The sequence below is a fragment of the Lemur catta genome, chromosome 15 (genome assembly GCF_020740605.2).
Source record: "Lemur catta isolate mLemCat1 chromosome 15, mLemCat1.pri, whole genome shotgun sequence".
Taxonomy (NCBI): domain Eukaryota; kingdom Metazoa; phylum Chordata; class Mammalia; order Primates; family Lemuridae; genus Lemur; species Lemur catta.
The window spans coordinates 29,832,687-29,860,089 of NC_059142.1; the positions used below are offsets into that span (position 1 = coordinate 29,832,687).

Below are 27,403 nucleotides of genomic sequence, written 5' to 3' on the forward strand. Positions count from 1 at the left end.
AATTTTTTCACGGGCTCCCCATTGCCTACAGGCTAAAGTCTAACCTCCTTAGGATTATAAGGAAGTTTGATTTTGATCTTTTTAACTTTTAGCTCTCCTGCCATTCTTCCTCAAATGCCTTAAGCATCCATCACAATGAGCTACTAAGAGTATACTTAATTGGGCTGCACTTTCCTAGGTCTCTGAGCCTTTGTGCAGGCTGTTCCTTCTGCTTAAAATGATTTCCTTTTCTGCTCTGCCCTTTCTTTCCCTTTCTGAATGTTTACTTATCCTTCAAGATCCAGCTCAAGTATTATCTCTGTAAAGGAATGATTAGATGTTTTTCCTCTGAAACTCAACATCCTACCTCTTACAGCAGTGCTTTCATTGTATTAGGACTCTTGGTGGAGATGCCTTTATCTCCAACTGGTTTCTGAGCTTCTGGTGGGCAGACTGTACTTTATTAATGTCTGTGTGTCCAGCCCCAGCACAGTGCCTTGCATGCAGTGTAAGGTCAGTAAATGTTTGTTGAATGAAGGATGCAGCCAAGCACAAGCCAAGTATGAAATATATACTAGCCCTCAAGCTATTAAAAACATTCCCCAGTTTTTGTCTTTCTAGTCCAATTAATATGAATCATAAAGCCAATGAAATCAATAAAAATCAACTTTCCTCATCATAGGCCTGCTGTCAATTGTGATTGCCCACAGTGTCAGGGCAGGGTGACCTCCCCAGTGCAGGCCAGTCAAATCCTCAGGAGTTTACAGTTTCTAAGGGCTCATGATGCTGCTTTTCCTTTTGTTCCCAGGAACTGTGTAAATGGTGATGCTTGTGGGCCCCCAGGCATATGCTTTATTACTGCAGCAAGGTCCTATCCTGTGCCCACCCAAGGGATGGTAAAGTGTCAGCCCTCGGGCTGTGGAGAGGGGAGTGGGTCTTTCATGAAATTGTACCATTTTGTCTCAGCTAACCCTGCTCATCCAGGTCGCACAACATCCTCCTATAGGACAGTCTCTCTCGATCCCACAGTAATCCTGTGAAGGAATAGCCTGCAGTTTTGCCTCAGTCTAGTCTTTACTCCAGGAGAGAGAGGGCTAAGCTCCTTTATCATTTTGTCCTTGCTAGATCTGTTCAGTGCTATACAGTTTTCCATAGCTGGTTAGCAAGTTATTTATGATTCATTTAGGCCACTGGCAGTTTGCCAAATCTCAAGTCCTTTCATGGGGATAGGGATGACTTATACAAGTCAAACCAAAATATAGTGCAACCCTTTATTCTATTATAATTTACATATTCCCATAATTCACACCTTTTCAAGTTTCATTAGAATTCCCACATGGTTATTAAAATTTTCTGAGTTCTGACTGAATTTCCAAAAACATTCTCTTCCTTTCGCAGAAATGCTTACTGTATCTCTTGACCCTTTACTATGGAACTACCAATAAATGGAAATTTCTACATATAAAAATAAAAATAAAGACAAAAATGCTTAGCATCCTTCATAGAGAGGCTTAGGTTTACTGTATCAAGCCCTTAGAAGTCCTATATAAGATGTTATGAAATGCTTAGTGGGCTGATGCCTAATGTAGGTGGTAGCTATGGTAATATGCCTCTTGGAAAGCTGTGATTGCTTGGGGATAAGATAGTTTGTCATGATTCTTATTAAGACTCAGAAATGTTTTTGAAATTGTTGCTGGTGGTGCTGAAGTATATTAATTTCCTGTTACTGGCAACATTTCCCCCTGAAAAAAAAAAAAAAGAAAAAAAAGACTAATAGAATTGTGTACATCAATGAAACCAAACCCAATTAAATGGTGTTTTCTGGAAACTTACATGGTCCTCATTAATCAGTTGGATTACCAATGATATGGCAGCAAGGGTGGACCACAAGGGTAAGAAGGTATGTCTTACTCTAGGATAAACCATCTTAAAGTCAGGAACTACTGAGACACAGGCTTTGATCTACGGGCCTGTTTTTCATAGAGGAAGGATAGTATCTGATGGTCTTACATTGCTTTTAACAATAAGAAGAGGTAAAGCAGATCAAAGAGACAGACACAGTTAAATTCTACTGTATTACGATGCTACACATATCTCTAGTTCTATGTTTATGTATTTATCTCTGTGACCTATGCAGTAGTGCTTAAAGTGTGGTCCATGGATTGGCAGCATAAGTATTACCTGAGAGCTTATTAGAAATGTAAAATTTCCAGCCTCTTCCTAGACCTACTTACTTCACATTTCTGTTCTTGGGCTCCAGGAATCTGTGTTTTAATAAGCTCTCCAAGTGATTCTTATGCAGGTTAAAGTTTGAAAAGCACTGTCCTCGGGCACCATACCCCACAGTATGTGTTTTGTGGGGTTTTAATAGGTTCCGTGCCAAAAATGGCTCCAGTCATAGTCATATGAATTTGGAAAAGGCTGGGTTAAACAAAGTTAATCTTTTTTTTGAGGGGAAAGACTACTGGATTTTGTAGAACTTTTAATATGTTACTCAATTGCTCAAAATCCTCCATTGCATTTCTGATACACTTAAAGCAAAATCTAAATTCTTTATCATGGCCTATGAAGCCCTGCATGATCTGGCTCCCATGACCCTCTGATCTCATCTCCTATCTTTGTTGCTCTTATTTACTACACTCCAGTTATGCTGATTTCTTAGCTAAGCACACTCTTACTCTAAGGCCATTGCACTTGCTATTCCCATTGCCTGGAAATGTCAGGTCTCTGGTCAAATGTCTCTTTAGAGAGGACTTCCCAGATCATCCTGTATAAAATTGCAGCTCCCATCACTTCACTCTAGTCCCTTACCATGATTTATTTTTCTTTTTAGCCCTCAATTTTCTGACATTTATAATATCATTTGTTGATTGCTTTATTATTTGTCTCCCTCACTAGAACGCAAGCTCCAAGAGGAGTTTGTTCATTGTTGATCCTTCAGTGTCTGGAATAGTTCCTGGCACATAGTAGGTTACTCAATGAATAATTGGTGAATGAATGAAAAATGAATAGAGAGAAGAAATGGATGCTAACAGACTTCACCAAATTATAGAACAGAGAGTAATAACAGTGAGACAAAGAGTGGTTGCCCAAGAAGAGCATGTAAGCCTCAAAGAAAGCAGGCTAGAGAGGACATTTGCATGGCTTGGACCTCCAGAGACTTAGGAGTCATATATTATTACAGTTGACATCAGATCATCAATTGTTCCCACCAAGGCCATTGAGGCATGGAAAAATGAATGTCAAGTATTTTTACCTGTAATCATGGAACAACAATGACTGTTTCACATGGAATGTAATCCAGGTTAGCTCTCCAGTGAAGTATTTTCCTTAGTTCTTTTCTCTGTTAATTGTCTATCCCTGGGAAATCATTCACTTTCATGGCTTCAGCTGTTTTTAGTAGACACTGGACAGATTTCTGTACCTAGCACCCAATTTTCTCTTCTGCATTTCTACTGCAATGGGATATGTCCACTTGGATGTTGACTTCGTACCTTCAGACTCAACATAAAAAGCACCACTTTCTTCCCCAAACTATTTTACCCTCTGATTTCCTTATTTCTGGTAAAGGAAACAATATCTGTATAGTCACTGAGGCTGAAAACTATGGGGGTGCTCTCCAGACTTCTTTCCTTGTTTAAACAGTTGTCCACTCTTACTGATTACTCTCAATGTTTTTTATATCTGTATTTTTTTTTTTTGGTTTCTACCCTAATGCTGAACTAATATAATGATCTCCATCCATCTCAAACAGATTCCTCAGCCTGACTCTCGAGATACTGCCCAATATGGCCCCACCTTGTCTGTACAGTTTTATGTTCCACCATTTCTTACATTTCTCTAGCCAAACTGAACCACTTGTCCTTTTCGTGACTTTTTCTGAGTCCTTCTCTTCTCATATCTTTGCTCCCTCTACTCTCCCTGACAAGAAAGCTCTTATTTTTATACATGTTTATTAGCATCATGTTTATTCATTAATATCTAAGTCAAATATCAAATAATGCTCCACAAAGCCTTTCTCATATCTTCTTAGAAAAAATGGGCTTTCTTTTCTTTTTAAAATATCACTAAATACTTATGATTTCTGGCAGATTCTACCTCATTTTATAACAATTTGTATTTTTATTTTACTCCTACCATCATACGGAAAGCCCCTTGAGGGCAGAGACTTTGTCTTACTCAACTCTAAATCTCCACTGTAGGCGCCCAGGAGATATTGAAATACCTTTCCCCAAACTACATTTGAAACCAACAATGCTGTTATATCATGGAATAATAATGCTCTTTGGCTGGGGAACTCATTAAATGGTCACAGTCACATCCAAGCCTCTTGGGAGTGGTATGGCCAATGTTATTAATTGTGTGACACACAAAAGGTGCCGAAAGGTTAAGTGATTGCCAGTGTCACACAACAGGGGAGCCAGGACTTCTCTTAAGAACCCTCCTTCCTCTGAAAATAACAATTGCTACTTAGCAGCTTTTGGGTATCCAAACTACTTGGAGCAAGGGAAACTGAGAGGCTTAAGCAATTCTCAGTTCTCAAAATGAAACATCAGGCAGTTACCTTGTCTGTTTCTAAATCTGGTGGCTGGGGAGCAATCCAAAGAGGGTCTGCCTCCATTCCACCCACCCACTCACTCACTCATTGTACAATTCATTTGAACTGATGGAACTCTTGCTAATTGCCTGTTATTGGCCTGTTACAAGATAAAGCATGGGAAGAGGACAAAGCCTCCCTATTCACATTCTCAGTGGGCAGCAGGGGTCTCTGCAAAAGTAGAGAAACTGGAGCCCAAGCTATTCATTTTTGAAAGTCAGGACAAGATCTTCCACCATTCAGAATCCCACATTATAATCACAATATTGCATCATAAGAGAAGCTGTCCTTTTCTCAAATGGTCTGTCAGAAATTTAGAGTCTATTTAACATTAGAGTCTATTTAATAAATCAGTGCTACTTAAAACTATAGACTTTTTTCCTCCAAAGTGATACACATTCTCCATTTTAATTTCATTATTATTTTTTCCCAGTTGGGGGTAGGGACCAGGCGGAGGGATAGAGAGAAAGAAGGGGGAAGGGAGGTTGAAGGAAGGGAAGGGGAGAGGGAAAGGGGGAAGGAGAGGGAGAGGGAGGGAGGGGGAGATAAAGAGAGAGAAAGAAGGGCAGTGCTTTTCATGAAAACATCAGTTCTTATATTTATGTTTTAAGAAAGCAAAGGGGAGGCAAGAAGTACAGCCTGATAACTGAACTTTCTGTTTAGAATTCCTTCCTCTCCATTGGGCCTTAGCTGGGTTTCAGTAATTATTGCTCAGGCACATAGTCTTGGAGCTTTGCTTTTTCTCAGACTTGTACACAGTTCTAGGAAGGGTTGTTGCCAAAGCCATCATGTGATTTATTGACCCTCCACTGGGACAAGGGGGAACAGATATAACTTTGTGATTTTATTATAAGGAGGCTGGGTTAATATTTCTAGGTGAAACAAGCTACTATACCAAGTTCAAACATCTGAAGAGGGAGGTTAAGAAACCCTGAGTGTGGGGTGTAAGGATTATTCTGTCCTGGGGCTGTACAGACGTCGTCTGAGGCAGGGAGCAGGAGAAGAAAGGACACATTGTGACCCATTTCCAACACCTCCTGTGTGTAGAGGCGGAAGTTCCTTGCCTGCAGAGGGACACGCGCAGAGGAAAAATAGGAGAGTTACAACATGGCACTTACATAAACAACACCAAACTGGCATAAAACATCTAACAAAATTACACGACTTCAAGCTTGGGATTTTTATACAACATAAATATTAGGGTTCAGCCCATTTAATAATGCTATATAAAATCAAGATTTAAGGCAGTAATGTTCCACATAAACTCTGAAAACAACATTTATGCTTCTTATAAAAGCAAAAAATGATTGCATTCTGTGGGCTTTTCAAAATGATGAATATAATTACATGAAGCAACAAAAATGGATTGAATTAAAAATCCACTAGTTTCAATTTAAGTTGGTTAAGGGGGAAAAATGTAGTTTCTGGCCAAGGACTGAGAAAATTTTACAAGTATCCAAAAAAAAAAAAAAAAAAAAAGTCATATGCACTGTTAGGCAGCTTTCTCCCAACATGTATATGTAGCCCAAGAGTCACCAATGAAATATGAGCTGCTTCAAACCTGCTAAGTCCAAGAAACCCTTTAATAGTATCTACTGTCACAAGTAGAGCTGGTATTTTTTTTTCTCCTACTGAACACACGGCCACCCCTGGACTAATCCATTTGCTCCCCTAGTATCTTTATGGCATCTTGATGAATTTAGTTTTCATCAGTTTTGGCTATTTTGGACTAGCCTTGCAGTATTGACTTAAAATTCAAGCACTATCCCAATGGAAGGACACTCCTGGAATCTCTAATTTATCGCCTTGCCTCCATGGGCCTGAGGCCAGTTCATGGTGCTCTCTATTACTTAAAGACAGCCAGTCACTCCTGTAATGGCCTTCTGGTTTATAGGCTAAATTTGGTTCAGAGTGTGTGTGTGTGTGTGTGTGTGTGTGTGTGTGTGTGTGTGCGTGCGCCTGGTCTATGTTTTGGGGAGAGAGGCAGGAATGATGAACATAGACCAAAAAAACCAAAAAAAGTTCAATCTAATGCTACATCATGTTAACCTACTAGACAGAGTCCAACAAACATTTACTATTCTCTTTTGTGCCAATAGTTTTTCTCAAAGTTGCTTATTAGTGGAGATTAGATTAGCACATTTTATTTAGATAAGACAATAATTTTGACAGCAAATTCTCTGTTTATGAAAAGACAGCCAGGCATAGCCTGATCATTGTAGTATAATCTGTTATTCTTCTGCTCTTAGATAAATCATTTGTACATCTGAGTACACCCTTATTTACTTATTTATTCTCCTTGCCTTATGCTATCCTGAAGCTGAGCTTTGTTGTCTTTCAAAGTAGACTAGCCAGTGATTTTTCCTTGCTTGAGTACAGTGGGGGCCAGAAAACTTGGGATAAGTCAATACAGAGGAGCTAGAGAAAAGGAACAGAAGTATAGCCTGTGTCTGCTGGCGGGCATCAAATGTAAATGTGCAAGTATTTGAAAAGTGTTTAAATAAATGAAAATACACACATAAATATATATCTTTATATATGCAAATATATGTCTCATATATATATATCATATACATTTGATATATATGTTCAGTAAGTTTAATGCTACAATACAGTTTCCATAAGCCATAAAAAGAAGATAAAAATGCTAAAGTCTAGTACCTGATGTGGAGGTATATTGATCTGCTGAAGGAGAGCTTTCACTGCCATCTGGAGCTCGTAGAAGAACAATTGCATGGGGCAGTCAGAAGTATGATCCACACTTTCCATAGATTCCGAGCCAGAAAGCTTTTGGATCCATTCCCACTCCTCTCTGTATGTTGAGTCAAGTTAAAATTAGAAATATAACAAAAGTTCAGAACACAGCTCAGAACTTTCTTAGTGTATATGTCCAGAACCTGGATAACAAATCCTTGGTGGTTACAACTCAATGCAATTCATGAAATTTGAACTTTTTGCCACCCAAAAGGAGTTTAAAATGAGCTCTTTCTAATTTAAGCTTAGTTCACCTATCAAACCACATATACCACAGAACACCAGGTTTAATTTGTATGAATCAGTTTTTGAGATTGGAGCTTTCAAATACTTTGTAATATTAATAATTTCCTGACTGTCCTCATTTTTCTTTCCCTGCAGATTCTCTGTAAGTTCTAAGACCCTACATTTTACCACAGGGGCATCTACTGGTTAATTCCACAGTTGGGTAACCACAGGACTCTGGTCCAACTCAGGCAACAAACCACATGGCACATTTCAACCCTGGCCTGTTGTAATCGTGGGGACTATTTTGGTTTCTCTCCCCTTCCAAAAGCTTGAGGAGAATCACAAACAGGAACACCAGACAATTCCAATAAAAGGAACAGGGGACACACATCACTGCTTCCATCCTCCTTACAAACCACTCATCTGTGTCTTTATTCTGCATGCTCTATTAATTCTTCCTAATGAACTTTTCCAAATGTCATGCAGAAGGGAAGGGAAAAGAATGGCGGTGGGAGGAAAGCACATCTGTTTTGCTCCCAAAGGCTGCTCTTTGGAAGGAGCTTGAAAAGATCAAGGTAAATGCCTCTTGGGGAACATTGTTTCCACAGGTATTTTAGCACAAGTCTCTAAACACATTCAGTTGGCCCAGTTTCTCCCTCGAACTCTGCAGGGAGCAGCAACATACTCTCAAGAGCAGGGTAGAGAGGAAAGCCCTCCTCTCAGGGGAATGGAAAAAAAGGAGGTGCTGACATATGTCCCCTCCCTTGTGAAAACCCTCTGAGGCTCTCCCAAAGGGATATACCAGCCTGGGATCCAATCTGTGGGTCAGAAAACCAAATTGATTGTGGCATGAGCTTTTCATCAAAAACCACTCTCTTTTAAGTAACTACCCTCTTAGAAAAGTTCTTATTTTCAAGATATCTGTTTCGTTTCACACTGGATAAGACTATGGAAAATTTACCCTTTATCCCAATAAGAGAAAAAAAAATCAAAATTAAATCCAACTTAAACCTGGGCATACTGTTGGCTTCACAAATAATTGAAATTTTTGAAAACCTGCTTGGGAACTATTTTTTTGTCCCATAACTGATACTAAACTAACCGAAAGGTTTATGGCTATAATAAGCATACACAAAGCCTAAAGGACAACATTGCTAAAATAAGATATGTAATCAAGTTAGAAAATAAATTACCAGTAGGAATACCATGAAACACCTACCACTAATCAGTTTCAGCTAGAAGAATGAGGGAGATGGAACTGGTAGAGTAAAGGCTATTGGAATCTTCTGTTCAAATGAAACTTGGATCCTTGGCAGGGGGAAATCAGTTGGTGTAACCGCTAAGAGATACAGTTTAAGCTCTTAAGACACAAATCTAGAAAATGGATACAAGTATGCATTCCTAAATCAACCCCCAAATGAGCCATGTAACCTTTTGGGAAAGACTGAGGAGATAACCAATGTTGCTTGTGGAAGTGACCACCAGATGGCAGACTTAAAGTCCAGGTGTAGTTGATAAGGGAAAGGAGAGAACATGGTAGTCAGTGAGTTCTTCAAAGAGACCATCATCATCATCTCCTCCAATGTCATCAAGTATTATTTAATAAACCTTGTGAGACATTATAATTAATAAAGTCTTGCCATTTTAGGGACCACATTTTAAATGACCAAATTAGAGTCTCCTTTCGTTAAGCAAATCCATAAGTGTAACTAGAATTTGAGAATCTAGTTCATATTCTTTGAAGCTTGAAGAACTCTGGAGAATTTTTTTCTTTTCTTATCTATTTCTTCTTTTCTGTTTTTTCTCTCTCTCTCTCTCTCTCTCTCTCTTTCTTTCATCTTTCTTTCTTTTGTTATGCTGAGCCCAATTCAGTTCATGAGAGTTGACTTTCAGGGGCTTGCTGTGAGGATTAGTTGTAAAGTTGAGCCAGATTACCAAGGTTGGGCAACTTTCCCAAAGCTAACAGGTTAATTCACCAAATGCCAAACCATAGAGCAAGTTTCTAGAAGCTCAAGCCTTGTTACCTCATTTCTTCCCTAGAGAATCCTAAGGGGTGTAGAAACATACAAGGTCCTCAGGCCAGAGGGTTAGGGGTAGGGAGATTGAGGGTGAGAGGGTCCTTTAAGATCAGGGGGAATTGTTAACTCTATGAAACCCATTCCTATAGGTGATATTTAAAAACAAAAGAAAAAAAGAAAATGTTTTAGATTATAAGGAAAAGATATTAGAAATAGCAATGTTGAAAGAAAAGGTCATCTATTCATTAAGCAATTGAGCATCGGTGATTGCACCATGAATAATGCAGAGGGGAAAGTGAAAAGATAGTGCCTGCCTCTGATGGGGTTACTCTTCCCATCAACTGACAGGTAAGCCCTCCTTGTCCTAGTGTTAAAACTCGGCTCTGCCCTGTTCCACTGTCCTCCCTGAGGTTATCTCACCACAGAAACTACACTGGGAAGTTAACACCTCACTTTCCTTCTGGCACATCAAATTAGTCACTTGAGCCATTGTTTCATTACAAAAAAGATCTCAACTCCTGACAACTTACCTGGAAATGTTATTGTTTTCACGGATCTTCACATGGCAGAGAATGTTGGGTAACTTTTGGGTAACGAGGACTTTGATTTGATCCACAGAGCTACATAGCTTTAGGTAACCCAGATATAATCCAGGAGAGAGACGCTGATGACTCCTCTTGTGATAGGAGAGAATATCCTGTTGGGTGAAAAACAAACAAACAGAAAAACATCTCAAAAGGCAATTTCAAAACGTTTTCCTTTCTAAGGTAGGCATGTCATGAATGAAAGGAGCTGTGGCTAAGTAATTAGGTGAGAAACCTCAGGTACCACCATGAATTCTGGGGAAATGTTCATGGTACAGCTAGTCTTACCTTTAGGAGAATTCTCTTCCAGGTCAGGTAATCAGTCTTTAATATAGTCTACATCCTTGTTTTCCTCAGTTCTGTGCTGGGGTAGGTGTGTGTGTTGTAATTGGGAATAGGCTGGTGGTGGTGAAAGCCTAAAGAAAAATTGAATTCATAATTTCTGTCCTTGGAGGGCTTACTGTTTAGCTGGGTGAAACAGACATTTGCAAGTGTACAAGCTGAAAAAGCAGTTACAGGGTGCTTTGTAGTTTCTGGATGGTTAAAAAGTCCATTTTAAAATGAAACCATTTAAAATAAAATCAAATTTGTAGTAGATAGGAAAAAAGGCTTGACTGATCCTTATCTTGAAAATTAAAACAAAAAATAATGCCAAGAGTCTTATTTATATTATTAACATTTAAGTTGTTGTTATAATTATGTGTTAATACTGACAATGAAGAAAGTGAATCATGCATTGATTTTTTTTGGCTTAACTTTTTAGACTAAATTGTAGCTGAAATGATACTTCTCATATTTGACTGTCACAGTATGATCATGAAGAAGATAATTTTTGCAAAAGTATTTGAAGGCTTCATAATTTCTTCTCTGGCATCTTTTCAAATTTTGATATTCTATTATTTTCTTATGTAGTCCTTATTCATTTTAATGCTCTTCATGAGCTAACCGGTCTACCACTTTCAGATTCTCAATTGTCAATGGCTTTGCATGTGATTTGATTAGGTCTCCATATCATCTTCATCAGTTTCACAAAATTCTGTATCTTTTACAAGATTTTAAATTTTGCCTTGTAATGGATTTACATTGCATTTGCATTGTACTGTCACATCACAGTATTCCACAAGCAGCAGAGACTGAACAAAGTTGCTTATACAATAGGAAGTGCCAACCACGTTAAGCACAGAGGGATGTTTGAATGGAATCTGTTGTATATGTGGTCAGTTCTCTAGTGAATTATTTGAGTTATGAATTTTGCTTCCCTACACAACTGCAGGGGCTCAGATAATGAATAATTGGAAAAAACAGACACTCTCCCTCCTTGGCCATATCAGTAGATAAGACTACTTAAACATTTGGGCAGTGGGGTGTGTGATACAAAGTTAGGAGTGATGAGTCGGGTAACTGATTTTAAGGGAAGGTTTCCTATAGGCTAGAATTTAGCCTGGTTTCTAACAAGGGTAAAATAACTATGAGAGTAAATTTCAAATGGCCTCACTACAAAAAAATGGTAAGTAAGTGAGATGATAGAAATGTTAATTAGGTTGACTTAATTATTGCACATTGTATACATATATCAAAACATCAGTTTGTACCCCATAATTATTTGTCAGTTACAAATAATATTAATAAAATAAATAAACAAAATTTTTATAAGGTAAAATGAAATCATCTCTACCACTAAATGCAGGAAAGGTGAGAAGGAAAACAAAAACAAACATTTAAACTTCCTATGGAACTCTATATGGAGTGGAAAGGTGTGAGGCCCTCCTTGACCACTATATTCTGAAGGTGTGATCTCTTCTCTGTAGAATTAACTATCTGCAACATCTAACATATGCTGCTGTGTACCATCTCTTCTATCCTACCTTTTATCAAAACATATTGAGTTCCTGTAGTGTGTAAGGCACTATGGGCGACACTGGCATTTCAGGTGAACATAATGTGATCCCTACTCTTGAGGAGGCCAAGAAAGACAAGATCACAATATGGTGAAGTCGGTTTTATAACAGAGGCAATGTAGGCATACAGCAGAAGGAGTACTTAACTTATATTTTTCTTCCTTTCTGTTCTCTTCTTAAATTAGACTATGAAAGTAATGGTAGGACTGTGTTTTTTATTGCTTTGTGTCCTTAGTATCCAGTACTATTTCTGTGTAAAATAGGTGCACAGTGTGGAAATCAGGCCAGATCCCTTAAACAGAACATATGGGAATAGAGTAAGAGGGACAAAATGAGAATGGTCACAATTGGGAGCAGGATATAAGGAGCATGTACAGAAAAGCAAAATCTAAACAACTTTTAAAAACATTTGGTAAAAAAATAGATTAGAAATAAAATTGATTTTTATGATCAAGAAGGAAGGAATTCTCATTTATATCAGGGGATAGACAAGACTGAACTTTTTAATGTTTTCTATCTTGTCTCTTCAGAACAGATCACAGGTAAGTAGTTGACTGGAAGCAAATTCACTCTGTGGAATTTTGGTAAATGAATAGCTAATCAAAGGGAGAGAAATGGTTAATGAGGGAAGAAAACAATGGAAGTATTCAAATCAACTGAATTTGATGATACACACCCCAGGGATACTTGCTGAGCAAGCAGATGTGGCTACAGACTCATGGGTCATTATTTTTGAGAAGTCATGGAGAACTAGAGAAGTCCCTAAAGACTAGGAAAGGATAAATATGCCTGCCTTTGAAACAGGAAGGGGAGAAACACAAGTTGGCCCTAGTAATTAAAGACTGACAACTTATTGATCTTTGGGAAAAATGAGAAAGAACCATCAAATAATCAATTTTCAGTCACCCAGGAAATCCTGAGACACCAAAGTGGAGTCAACATAGTTTTGTGAAGAGCAAATCATATGGACAACTTTAATTTCTAACAGCAAAAGAACAGGGTCCACAGACCAGGGAGAAGTCTCCAGTGCAATCGGTTTCACTAGATAACCTGGGAAAAGTAGGATCTTGACCACACTACTTTAACAAGCTGAATATCTGGGTGGAAGATTTGTGGGTGATGGAGATGATGTGGAAATAGACATATTGAATGATGGCCCAGGAGGGATTGGTCCTGAGGACCAGTCTGTTCAGCTCATTTATTGTTGTTCCAGACAAAGAAATCAAGAGTATGTGTATCAAATTTGTGGGTCTCAAATTTGGTGTGGTTTTGATTTTCTGGAAAATAGTAATAAAGCTCTGAATGACCCTATGCATTGGAAAAATAAGTCTACAATAATTAAGGTTGAAACTTAATAAGAAAATGTGCTTGTAAAGATCTGAACCCAAGAGTACAAATATAGGATGGGCAGCCGTGTAAGAGAAAAACATGTGGGGGTCAGAACTGACCACAAATAGAATATGAGTTAGGAACACATTGTGGTTATATAAAAACAAACACCATTCTGGGATGGAGGAATTCACTCTTTTAATCAATTTTTAAAAAGGTGATTACTGAGAATCTACTATGTGTTTTCTTGGCTTTACATTGTCATTTATCCCTCATTAGTCAGAATGTTTTAGAGCCTGAGAAATACATGGGAAGAGAAAGAAGCTGTCTCATTCACATAACCTAAGTATACCAGAAGAGCCTTCTAACACCAAATTGAATACCTATGGGTCTACATATTGCCTTATTTGACCTCTAACTTACATTTCTAACCCCAGTTCCACTATAACCTCTTTGTGTCCCTAATCTCCAGACAAAATGAACTGGTTTTTTCTTTCCCCATACGTGTCCTAATCTCTCTTTTTTGATTGTGTGTTGTTTCATAAATTCATTCATTCTATCAATTATTATTGAGCACCTACTATGTATCAGGCATTAAGCTAGGATGTTACAGACACCAAGATGATTAAGACATGATCTTTCTCATCATGGAACTCACATTTCAGTGTGTGAGAGAAACGTGTAAGCAAGTTTTTCTAAGCCAGCATGATAAAGAGCATGAAAAGACTGTGTAAGGTCCACTGTAGGCCCAAGGGAGAGTGAGCTCTCCTCTTCCAGCTTCTGCCTCATTTCTTTACCGTGCCCCCTCTTTAATTTCATCTATTTGAATCCTTCCTTCCTTCCTCCGTTCCTCTTTTCTTTCTTTCCCTCTTTCTTTTTTTCTCTATCTGGTGAACTTAACTTACCTTCATGGCTCAGCCAAATGCCACCTCTTCTGCAATGCCTTCCCAGGTATTCCCTGGCAGAATTAATAGCTGCTTTGTCTGTGCTCCTATAGTATGCTGTTTGTACTGCTATCAGGCTCTGGTTTAATTCCACCTTCTATTACCTTGATTTGTTTACAAGTCTGTCTCCCTCCTTTGACTGAACTCCTTCAGAGCAGGGACTGTGACTTACTCATTTGTTTTTCCTATAGCACCTAGAAGAGTGCTTGGCGTCTAGTTGATGTTGAAAAAAAAATGTTTATTAAATAGAAAGTGAGAGGACGAGAGGAGTTGGGAGAGAATATGTTGTGCTGCTACAGTGACTAGGAAGGGCATATCCATCCTCTCTTCACTGATCAGATATCCTGAGAACTCATTAGAGGAACAATAAATAGTTGCTTTTCCAATAACTACAGTGCTTTTACTTTGCCTGATGGGGTATGGAAGCTGAATTGTCCAGGATGGCAGACGTCACAATATGGCAGCTGGTGGTCTTTGTGGGTCCAAGATTATATGGACTGCAAATAATTCAATGTTCTGAATCATTTTATAAATTATAAATATAAAAATATTTCATCCAAAATTCTGGATTTCCAACTTCTTTTCAAAAAATGGGAAATATTTCAATACTGGGACCATATTCTTCTACTGTAATTGAGGCTGAATACGTGCTTCTCTCTTTAGATGGGACAAGGGATCTCCAGATTAATATAGTCTCTATTACTTCCACTTCTTTCTTTTTTAAAAAAATGAGATATAAGTCATATACCATAAAATTCATCCTGTTCAAGTGTGCAATTCAGTGGTTTTAGTACATTCTCAAGGTTGTGCAACTATCGCCACTAATTCCAGATTTTCACAACTCTAGGAAGAAATCTCACATTCATTAGCTGTAATTTCCCAATCTCTCCTCCCCCTGCCCCTGGAATCACTAATCTACTTTCTGTCTCTATGGATTTGCCTGTTCTGGACATATCATCTAAATGGAATCACAATATGTAGCATTTTATGTCTGGCTCTGTAGCATGTATCATACTTTAGTCATTTTCTATGGCTGAATGATACTCCATTATATGGATATGTCACATTTTGTTTACCCATTAATTCATCAGTTTTTGGGCATTTAGGTTGTTTCTACTGTTTGCCTATTATGAATAATGCTTCTATGAACATTGGTGAACAAATTTTTGTGTGAACCCAGTTTTTTCTTAAGTCCAGCGCAATTGGTTCATTTCCATCAGTCTCTCTGATTCCTGCAGTTTTTGACCCCTGTGTTTGGAGCTGCTTGGGGATATAACGAGTAGGAATGTGTTGGCAAAAAGCAGAAAAAGGCAGAAGAGTTATTGAGCACCTAATGCATAAGAAGACACTGGGTACCTGGAGGTGACAAGGAATGCCACAGGAGAAGAGAAGGAAAGCAGGGATGGGAGGGGATAGAAGGCAAACTTTACCATAGCTTCCCTAAGATCACACTTTACAAAAAGGATGCAGAGAAAAGGAGGGGGGAGGCTATGCAAAGCAATTTGGTGGAATGGGAAGGGCACCAGGCCAGCAGTCAGAAGACATGGGTCCTGGTCCCTCTTCTACTGTTTTTTGACTGATATAACCTTGTCAGGTTATTTCCTTGAAATCCATGGCTTCATCTGCAAACTGGACACAAAATTTCTCACTCAACCTCATTAGGTTTGCATGAAGATCAAATGATATAAAAAATACGATAAAGTGTTACAAACTTGAATATGTAGTACACATGTGAGAGCTTAATCTTCAGAGAACACTTCACATGTGAAGCTTCCAGTGAGCGAAGTGATCCCTGAAGAGCATGGTCAGAGTAACTCGGCACCTGGGAGGGGCGTCCCTATTGGAAATACTCTCATTGCCAATTAGTTTGCCCAGAGGGACTCTAACTTGTCCATAGTAACTCTTTTTCCCTTCCCAGGTAAGTGTGAAAAGAATTTTTCTCTCTTTTGCATATATATGAGAGAGGCCTGTTTTTAAGGTGTGGGGTTTGACAGGGTCAGAAATTTGAGGGAGTTGGACACTGGAGTTTCCCTGGGGCCCTAGGGATTAGTAGATTAGTTATGGGCCCAGATTTTGTTAAAGCCCTTACCTGTTTTGAAAATCCCATTGTGCATTATATAGTTTGTATACAGCATTTCCTTAATCACTACGTATGAAAAGGTAGAGAGAGTGATGAAATACCCCACGGGGTGATTGGGCCAGTATCAGAGGTCTCCTAGGGGAGCAGGGCAGAGAAGATGGACTGAATGTGTCCCAAGGGCAGCCTAACATTGCTTGAATTTTTCTGAATAGAGAAATAACAAAAATCACTAACATTTATTGAGTACTTACTTTGTGTTATTCTTCTAATGCTTTACGTATTAACTCAACTTAATCTTCACTGGAGCCCTATGAAGTAGGTTTTTTTGCAGAGGAGGAAATACAAGGGTGGGAATTTAATAACATGTCCTAGTCACATAACCAGAAAGGGTGGGCTCAGGAATAATGCCTAGTCAGCCTGATTCCAAAGTAGTGTCCCAGAGTGTGATCTGATTGTAGCATCAGAGGGCCTGGTGGTCATGTCTCCATGCCCCTGAGAAAAGAGAGTTGTCTGTGGCCTGTTATTGTGGGAATCACCCAGCCTGCTTTGGACACCACCAAGACCTATCTCTCCCTTCATGTTGAGTTGGTGGCGCCAACTCCTGACGTAATTAAATTCTAAGTCTAGGAGGGATTGGATACCAGCCCTCATAGTTCTATTCCCCATTTCCTCTCCAGTGTAAGACGTGTATGGGAAGGAGGGGAGAGAGGAAAAAGTGGGGGGAGGAGAAGGGAGAGTGGGAGTGGGTGGGAATGACATCAAGCAGGAATGTGCCAGTCAGCGGGGGTAAATTTTCCACTTGGATCTGTGTGGAAACCTGATCCTGCCTCTATTTTTGGTCTCCTTCTCTAACAACCTTTCACCAGATTGGAATTTTTCTGCACCTGTAACACATTTTTAATGTAATAAGTCTAGGAGAAACCAGGTATTATATCATGCTGAGGCCTGTGCTGTGTTTCTAGGAGCAAAGGTAGCCCAGACTCCAGTTTATCCCTATAGGGGATTAGTGTATTAGTCACCCTGTAAAAGCTCAATTTATTATGATTTTTTAAATGTTTCTTTTAACACTTGCTTATAAAAGGTGAAGAGGGGAGCCACGGATGTGCCTGTGTTCCCTGCCCCCACCTCCTTCCCACATGCACACACTATCAATTTCCTATGAACCCAAATTCTAGAAAATCAAATCCAGAGGTATTGGCTTTGAGCAATTAACTTGCCTTTGCTACACTGGACTTTGTCCTGGTCTGGGCCAGTGCAAGTAATGAAAAGGTGAGATTATTGTATTAGCCACCCCTTGGTGGGGAATGAAAGTAAGTTATAGAGTAAGTTAGCTGTTTAGGGTGACCATGAGTGGCTCCTGGAGCTGAGGCTTGAATTTGGCTTATTTCTGTGTGACTGGGCCCTTCTTCCCCTCTTACTTCAGATTAGCTGTTGTGAATATATGCCATCAGTGGTAAGGAGCTCGATGTAGATGTTTCTGCCAGCTTTTCTACCGAACTGGAGAGTTCTACACCATTCATCCCCATCACTGGGTTTAATAAAAGAAAGAAAAATGAACAAGAAACAGCTTGAAGCCTATGTTCGCATAAGAACGCATGAGACAGCAGGGTAGCAGGGAGAGAGCTTTGGGTGCAGGAGCAGACATGGTGTCCAGGTTCCACTCTCCGAGCTAAAAGTCTGAATGTCAGCTGCCTAGATTTTGAATTTTGGTGGACATTCAGTACACAGTGGAATCTTTCATCCTTTATTTAATCTCCCATCCCTCACTCACTAAAACTTGAACTCCTACCCTAGAATGAGATATAACCTAGCAGAAAGAAGCCTGCTTCCAATCAGCAGATCTGAATTGAAGTCTCAGCTCTACCATCTTCCCAAGAACAAATCCAAGCCTTGAGGGGCCTGAAGCTAATATAGTTTCTGGTGCCCTCTTTAAGGAAAAGAATATAAAATTATGAATACAAAATTGCTAGAGTCTCTGCCAGGGCCTACAAGGGGCTTGTGCAAGTGAAGAGCTGAATGCCATTGAAGCTTCATTAGCTTCATTAAATTGTCTCTTTGTGTAGCCCTATGTGACTTAACTTCTTTGAGCTCCAGTTATTTCAATCCTAAAATGGACTTAATTATGCCAGTCTGTCCCAAGGGAGTATTGTAAGGAACAAGCAAGAATAAATATGTATAAGAGTGTTTTTGTTCAAAGTGCCATATATTACAATCCATTCAGGTATTAATGTTTTGATTATACTATCTATGGATCCCCTACTCAATTATTTGTCTCAGTGTTTCTCATTGGTTCGTTGGTCAGGGCATCTTCAGGGTACCCACTATTTGTATTGCTTGATGAATTTCAGATCTAAAGAGTGATAAATAAAAATCAGGTTCTGCATCTTTCCTATGTGTGTAATACGAGCAGCTACATGTCCCTGCACCCTCTCTACCCGATCACTGCATATGATAGTGGCTCTTGGTATGTTTCACTAGGGCCTCAATAATTGTGCTTGAAATTTCACATATATTTTGAACTTTAAAAAAAAAACAACTACATACCTGGATGGTTATCAGTAAAATGTCTAAGGCTGTTGGCTCCTCGGGTGTTGATAGAGACTTCCTCTGGCTTTGCAGCTTTGAGATCTGCATCCATTTGCCATTAAAAAATGAATAAAGCATCTCCACTTCCCTGATGGTGACTATGAGTATATTTCCATGTCGATCTTTAATGGGCTCATAGTAAACTCTTCCCAAGTTGTGTGTTCCAAGTAAATTCTAGAAACAAATAGATTACTGGTAGCTTAGATATTGTGCAAACAAATCAACACAACTGCAACAAAAGACACTGTAAATAATTACCTGATTTCTGAGAAGTGCTTTTTTTTTTTTTGCCCTTAAACCTATAATAAGTGGCATCATTGAAATGTACTTAACAGAAGCTCAAAGAAAATGTCTTCACTATGAGTCTGCAAAGATTATAGCAAGAGGCTCAAAAATCATGTTTTTTTTACAGCAAATTCAATATCTGTAAATATCTCTTACCCACATAGACACACCAGCACATAAACCTCAGTTACCAGTACTTGAAGAGAATCCCAGATGTTTTAAAGAAAAATGCCTGATATTTAAAGTATGCAACTTGTGGAGTTCTCAAGAGATCTACAGAAAGCTGGTATGAGGTGGGGTTGTTTAAAATGAAGAAGTGAATTGACAATGTAGCACATTGTACAGGTCCCCAAATGACTACACATTCCCTTCAAGATACTTTAATTGGAAGATTGGCCTGGTTTGACTTATCTGCATTTCAGGGAGTTCTATTTATTTACAAGTTTGTTAAAGTTGCTTGTAAACTAGGTCAACTGAGGCAGACAATCCTTTTAGAAAGGTAGGAAGGGAAGGATGCCACATTAAATGTGGAGAGGCCTAGGTAGTTGTTACTGAAATAAACAGGAGTTTTACAAATATTCAGGGTTTGAAGATTTCTAACCTAGAGCCCTGAATGAATAGTATAAAATCTCCTCTTGTTTTAAATATCTATGATTTTTTAAAATTATAAATCATACCAGAGCTCCTAGCTGTTATTTTTGTGAGCTCACATAAATGGTGGTTAAGATGCCCTGTTAGCATGACAGCAAAAGTGAAACTGGAATTTGTGAAAGTGACATGGATGATCTAAAAATGAATGAGCCAGGTGGTCAATATCCATATCTATGAAAACACTGGAATGTTCCCTCACACGTAGGTAGGAACTATGTCTTAACCCTTTTATTCTTCTTCACAAAGATTAGGCACATAACAAGTTTAGAATTTCATACATAATTACTGACATGTCATAAATATTTATTTGGCAAGATTATTATTTTTTTAAAAATGGCCTAATTAGTCAGATTTTTTTCTTTCCAATAATTTACTTCCAAATCATAGAGAAGTAGCTTGGGTATGGCTTTTAGTCAAGCCCTATGCAGTACTATAGTTTTCTATAGAGGAAGTTTGCTTCTAGGAAGCAGTGTGATGCTGGTAAACTGACTAGAAAAAAAAAAGGGACTGATTTGTAGCATATGCCAATTTCTGTGGTGTAAATATTCCTGCTAAAGTGGATTTCAAGCTACCAAGGGTTTGATACAGGCTTTCAAAATTCCTGAATGTTCTACAGTTGGCCCTCCTAGGTCAGTGCAAGTTAACTCCAGCCTACCATTGCTATTAAGCTTTTACTTATACTTGGTGTTGAGTTTCAGGGCTGGCTGCCGTTCATTAAGTGCTGGACTTCTGAAAAATTATTTACCCTGTCTAGTCCTGAGTTTCATCATCTAAAATTGAGTCCTTCAGCTCAGACATTGATTATGCTAATCTTTACCTCATTGAGTGTTTGAGGAATTAAATCAAGCAGTGCATGAAAAAGTGCTTTGTAAGCTCTCAGGCTTGATACAGTGTACAGTGTAGAGTATGGGCTTTCTTTATTGCTCTAATTGGAATCCAACCCTGGTTTACACCTACTCATTTTCAAGAGGCAGCCCAGATTTCTCCTTCTCTGGGAAGACTTTCCCAACTCTCCTAGGTAGAATTTACCATCGCCTCTCTTGGCCCCTACTGCTTCCTGTACAAACTTCCATCTTAGCGTGTCTCTGGCTTTACTGCCTACATTTGTGTATGTGTCATGAGATAATGGTGGTTTCATCTCTGTGTCTCTGGGTCCCTTCCTTGCACAGTGCCTGTCACATAGTAAGAGATCAGCAACTTTTTGTTGACCAAATTAACATATTATATTAAGACATTGGAAAATATGGTTCACTTTGAATTGAAGCTTATGGGTAGACATTGATTGAGGTGATCGTGTCACTTAAACAAAGTTATTGTCCGTGGTTCATTATGAGCTTTGGATAGGTTTTTTAATGGGATGAATAAGAAAGAACTAGAAATCTTCCTGATATTTTTCATTGACATCAACTTGGGTTGGAGAGCTAGCTTTGGGGAGATCCCAATTTAAAAGTAGGAAATTATTTTGAAAATAAATTGCAACCATGTTCCAAGGGGCAAATTCAGGGTTGTTAGGGCCTGAAAAATAGACCATGTTAATACCTGTCATGCTATATAATTGAAGTTAAATGACCTGGGCCCCTGATGACCCTATGAAAGGTGGAAAGGAACAAGAGCCACCTGATGGCTAACAGGAATGCATCTAGGTTATGACCAGAACAAATTACAGGACTATCAATAAGCCCTAGACAGAGGCATCATATTAAGAGACCTTTATTCAGTTTGGGGTAACATGGGAAAGTTAAAGGAAGTCCAGACTCAGAATAAGAAGGCCTGAAAAAGAAGAGTAAAAATTTGGGGAAAAATCTTTTTTCCCTTTACAAATAAAAAAGATATAGTATTCATAAGTTGTTACCTAGCTCTTACTTAACTAACACTCATTTCTAAAAGCTATGGAGGAGGAAAGTTTAATGTAACACAATTTATAATGTCAGATTATTACTGTCTTTGAGGGTAAGTAGTTTAGACACTTCTCAATGTAAGAGCAATGTACACTTCTCCTGCTAGAGGCCTCTGCCATTTTCCTAAGAGGAAGAAAAACAATGTGGGCTTTTGGTCACTTACAAGCTTTCTCATCTTAATTATTTTTATCCAAATGCTGACAGATACTTGTCTCTCCTTCTGCCTTGGTAATTTTAATTAATTAACTAGTTAATGCACACTTCATCTTCTCTCAAATAAAATTTAAGGCCACTTCTACTGATGCACAATAGACTTCTACTTTTTCTTTTTTACTACAATGTGGATAGTTCTTTTTATTTAAAAAATTTTTCTGCTTTTTGTAAATTAACACACAGTAAGATGATGAAGTACTGGAAAGAATGCAGGCTTTGGGGTTATATAAATCTGGATTTGAATCAAAACTCTTCTACTTCCTATCTGTGCAAACTTGGGCACAAATTAATCTTTCTAGGCCTCAGTTTTATCATGTTAAAGGAATATCAATAATATTATATTAGTACTTTCTCATTAGGTTGTGGTGAAGCTTAGATGAGATAAAGTTTGTAAAGTACTTAGCAAAGTGCCTGGCACCTTGACTGTTAAATGAAAATAGTCATTTCACTATTATTACTTATTATTATATATTAAAGGACCTCATAGAGCAGAAACACTCTGAGTCTTACACTCACAGGAAAGCAAGGTACAAATTGCATAGTGGTTGGTGTGCACGGTGATGAAGGTAAGTCAGAGTATTATGGGCACAGAAAAGGGGGAGAAAGATCATGATTAATGCCTTTTGGGCCATGATAAAATGTCTGAGCCACTACTGAAGGAGTCTAAGTCAGAGAATGCCTTGGTCAGAATCTTTTAAATTGGCTACTCTGGCAAAAGTGTGGAGAATGGATCAAAGGGTGTTAAGGCTGGAAGCAGAGGGACAACTTTGGAGGCTTTAGACCTAACTGGAGTAATTGGGCTGTAGTAGTAAAATCAGAAAGGAGAGGAGAGTAAAATGAGATAGCCCAGAGGTAAGTCAACAGGATGTATGATTGATGCCAATCAAGCTATATATTAATATAATGCATTTTTACTTTCCTCAGAACACTGTAAAAATTTTAGATTAGTAAAGTGGCCTAAAATATTAAGTATGTATAAATCCACAAATTTCTTTTTCTTCCCCTTCTGAAAAGTTTTTTCTATACTTTACCCCCATGCCCACTCTTCCCCCCCAAAAGGTGCCTTCAATATTTTCAGACATTTTCATTCTAGAGACCAGTAAATAGTTTGGGAAATAGGTCCTACAAGAAAAAAAAAAAAAGATGAAAGCAACTCCTGTTATTTAACCAGGTGAAATGCAACATGGAGAGAAGGGAATGCGTAACAGTGCTTAGGCCTTGATGGAGGTACTATGAGGGGTGATAATTTATTGAGGACTCTGAGGCTCTGGTCACTGTGCAGGAGTGGGGAACTATCCAGATGGTAACTATGGTACAAAACATTTCTGTGATCCCTTTTCCCTTTGGTTAGATAGGGATTCCCACAAGTGTGATCTTTGGGGTCCATGGGGTTAGACTGACAAATACATTTATTTATGCAACCTGTACTTACTAAGAGTCAGTCTACCACATGCCAGCCATTGGGGATATGGTGGTAACCAAGACAGATACAGTCCCTTAACTCAAGAACTCACAGTCCAAGTGGGTCACTAAACAGACAATAATACAAATAATTAACTTATGGGATTATGATCATTGTTCTAAATGAAGAATACAAGCTACTATGAGAGTGATTTGCTTAATCAGGAGACAGGGAAAGGCTTTCTGAGGATGTATAAAAATTAAGCTGAGACCTGAAAGATATGTAGGAATTAGCAAGGCAAAGAGGTGGAAGAAGAGGATTCTAAGTGGAGGAAACAGCGTGTGAGCTAGCAAAGGAGACTGAGAATGACAGGCCAGGAAGTTGGAAGAAAACCAGGAGAGTGTGAAATCAGGAGAGTGGAAGCCAATGGATGTGGCAGTTTACAAAAGGAGAGGAGGACCAAGTGTATCAGATGCTGCTGAAACGTCAGTTGTGAAAAGGACTTCTAAGTGTTCATTGGATTTAGTTAAACTAAAGTCATTGGCAAGGATGGACGTAGGTTTTTGTGGGGTCTTGAACCACATAATTTTGGAGCCATCTTTAAGACAAGGAATACAAAATTACAAATGTAAAATTGGGTGTAAAAGTAAATATTTATTTAGAATGATAAAAGAAATCCTGCTCCGCACCCCCCCCCCCCCCCCGCCGCCCCCCAGCAAATACTAGAGTATTTGGAATTTTGAGTCTCCTTTTCTCCTGGAAATTTCTTAGGCAGTTTACCAGAAATGCTTCCTGACTGCGACCTACTTTTCCCTCCCTACCTAAAACACTCTGAGTCCTGCACTCACAGGGGCTCATGCAAGTGAGGGACCCTGAAACTCCGGCTTCATTAGCATCATCTGCCTCTGATTACTGATGCCCTTAGAGAGCAGTTTTGTAGGCATGATGGTAACAAAAGACAGAGAAAGCGCTGAGAACTGATGGGAAAAGAAGTCAGTGGAGAATGCGGATGTAGGTAACTCTTTGAAGAAGTTTGGGTATAAGGAGGAAAAGAAAGATAGTTTGGTAGCTGAAGGGGCATGGGGGGCTAAGGGTGGAATTTGGGGGGAGATTAAATTGGAGAGACTTGAGTATTTTTAAATAAAAATGGGAGGAAAGAGATGGGATCCAGTGCACATGTGGAGGAATGAACTTGTGGTAGAAGGAGTGAGACTTTTATCTGTTGGAATAGGAGGGAAGAAAGAGAAGGTAGGGACAGTACAAGGAGGCTTGTAAATTTGGCAATGGAGAAATCATCAATTCACATTTTTTCTTAATGAGTTATACAGTGAAGTCATCACCTGAGATAGGGATGGAGAGTATGGGGAAGGGGAAGGGATGTGAGAGAATGGAGAAGGTTTTAAATAGTTGCTTCATAGTGTGGGAGACTAAATTTAGTAGAGAAATGAAATGGGACCACTAAAGAACATTACATGTGAGAACTGTAGTCGTAATTTAACATACAACCAGTCAGCTTTTTTTTTTTTTTTTTGATTTTTCTGCAGCAATGTGCACTACTTCAGTATAAATATGTTGGATTCATCCAGGCTTGGAATTTTTCCAAATAAAAAATATGGAGGGGGAAAATTTAGAGTATTTTCAAGGGAGTGACTAAGATAGACCAAGGAATCTAAGCTGGACAAGGAGGGAAATGGTTTGAGAAGTGGGCTGGTGCATTATGAAAAATGGTAGAGTCAATAGATTTGGGGATTGAGGAAATCCAAGATCTATTGCAATGGAATAGTTGAGTAGGATCACACTGGTCATGATGGTGTCCCTCAGTGTCTGGCTGCACTGACTTGTAAAAGCCTGATCCTTCTCATGTTACTGCTATATCAGATGAAAGTGTTCTAGGAAGCCTCCAATAAACACATAATAAAGATCCCCACTTGAAATTCTAAAGTTGTTCAATCTGTGATCCAGGCATGTCTGGATTGTATGGTGGGCTAATGGGAGGGTCCACTAAGGAGTCTGAACCCCCTGGGAATGTACTTTATCTTCAAGAAAGAGTAGGTTTGAGGTACAGTGCCATAGTCCAATTCAACTGGTCAGTGACAAAACGAAGCGGCACTTTGAATTCAGCATAGTTATCATGGCCGAGCTTCAAGAACTTGAGTTGGAGGCGAAGATTCTGCAATCAAGAGTTGAAATGAAGAACACTCTTTGCCAAAATGTCATTGAAGATACAAGGCAGTAAACCACCTATGTAATGTTGTATAGCATAGAGGGGCAAAATTTACATTTCAGAATTAATTATAATAGCAACACAGTAATTCTTATTATTGCAGAGGGTGGAATTATTATTTTGGGGTTCAAGGAATGAAGTTCTTATAATTGCAGGTGGGGGTGGAGCCATAGAAAATTTTTTTTTTGTTAATGTGACCCTATTTTTATAGTGTGGCTGGTATGGCCTGGCCAGACACAACTTAGATTTCTGTTATGCATAGTTCTGTGGTTGATGTAACTGACAGCTTTGTATGTGGATACCCATCACTGATAAAGGCTCAGCAATCTCTTAAGGACACCACCTCCATGTAGCAGATGTTTTTCTGTACTAAGAACCACAAATTCTGTTAATACCAGAAAACAATGAGAGGAAAACCCAGAGAGCTTGGTTAGAATTCAGTGCTTTTTACTAGGAGGAGCTCTGTGACCTACAAAGACTGGGGACTTGATCTGATTTGATTGATAGTATGGAAGGATGAATACATGCAGGATTAAAGATAATCTTTTCAGAGTTGTTTTTTGTTTGTTTTCATAACTATGCAAAAATGTACACAAATCCTTGTGCTTTACCAAGAAACTCTTCAGAACATCTGCTGGTCTCTTTCTTCATCTCCACACACTCATAGATGCATAGGATACCAGAGCAGCAAGGGTTCTTCAAGTGTTCAAACTTCTCTTATTTTGCAAGTGATGAAAGGAGAAATGAGTTGACTAATTAATATCAAATCTAGAGCTCAAGTCTCTTTATTCCTTATTTAGTGGGATACTCATAGACTTTTCAAGAGAGACCCTCTTAGAGGAGATTGCCAAATGCACAGCTTCCCTATGTGAGCCTGTATGCAGCTCAAACTGTCCAAGAAGCATTCTTGTGCCTAGGGATGTGAATGAGGAAGGAGCTGAACTGTCCACTTTTTAAAAAGTTTCCTTCAAGCTCTGGGTTGAAACCTGGCCCCTCACCTGTAGCTGGGCTGCTGCTGCGAGCATCTTCTGCCGAGTTTGCAGCACTGTGGATGAAGACATGGAGGTAGGTACGCTTTGCCTCAACCACCTTATATCTTCCCACATACAAGACAGCTGCAAAAGAAGTCATGAGGTCATATCATCGTCCAAGCCAGTACATGATTTAGGTTGTGGCATCAAAGCAAAGCAGGGAGAAGGAAACCTGACCCCTGATGTTTGTTCTCTAGTCCATTTTCAGATACATGCGAAACAACTTTTTGATCTCTGTCCAATTGGAAAAAGATCTGAATGCTAATGAAACAGTCAGATCCACATTTTAGTCTTTGCCAAATGATCCCATAACTCAGAATAGTGGAGACACAATTTGACAGTATGCAAGCCTCTTTGCTTTGAAACTGTAGTGTAGACACTACTTTGGCATTTTTTAAGACATAGGGCATATTAGAGCTGAAGGGGACCTTTGAGATAATTTACTTTTACCCCCAAACTTTGATCACTGGAAACCCCTCAACTAAGATTTCAGAGATTTGTGTGCAGTAACATTGGTGCAAAGTGGGGGAAAAGGGAAATCAGAACTCAGAATACCTTTGTGAACCACAGAAAATCTTGTGTAATGGAGCTGGTGTGAGAGTCGTCTATTTCAACAATCGGTATTTGATCTTCATTGGTGACTAAGATATTGTCTTTGTAATAAAATATAACAGCTATGTAGAGTCCCCTAAAAAGAAAAGG

The 27,403-nt window shown here is 38.9% G+C and overlaps 1 protein-coding gene and 1 long non-coding RNA gene across 2 annotated transcripts in view; both read right to left on the reverse strand.

Moving 5' to 3' along the window:
• ANKFN1 (ankyrin repeat and fibronectin type III domain containing 1) overlaps positions 1–14,298 on the reverse strand; it is a 39,982-nt gene extending 25,684 nt beyond the window's left edge. Inside the window, exons 1-4 of the mRNA XM_045527004.1 lie at positions 14,293–14,298; positions 10,107–10,273; positions 7,238–7,388; positions 5,472–5,640 (exon numbers count right to left, since the gene is read on the reverse strand). Of these exons, the coding sequence (XP_045382960.1) occupies positions 5,472–5,640; positions 7,238–7,388; positions 10,107–10,273; positions 14,293–14,298 (493 nt within the window). The remainder of the gene's footprint in view (positions 1–5,471; positions 5,641–7,237; positions 7,389–10,106; positions 10,274–14,292) is intronic.
• A 4,662-nt stretch (positions 14,299–18,960) lies between these two features.
• On the reverse strand, positions 18,961–27,390 carry LOC123650589. Its single transcript, XR_006739423.1, has 3 exons — positions 27,257–27,390; positions 26,669–26,785; positions 18,961–19,171 (listed from the first exon to the last, which is right to left on the reverse strand). It is a non-coding gene; the product is annotated as an uncharacterized LOC123650589 (long non-coding RNA).
• Positions 27,391–27,403: the final 13 nt, after the last annotated feature.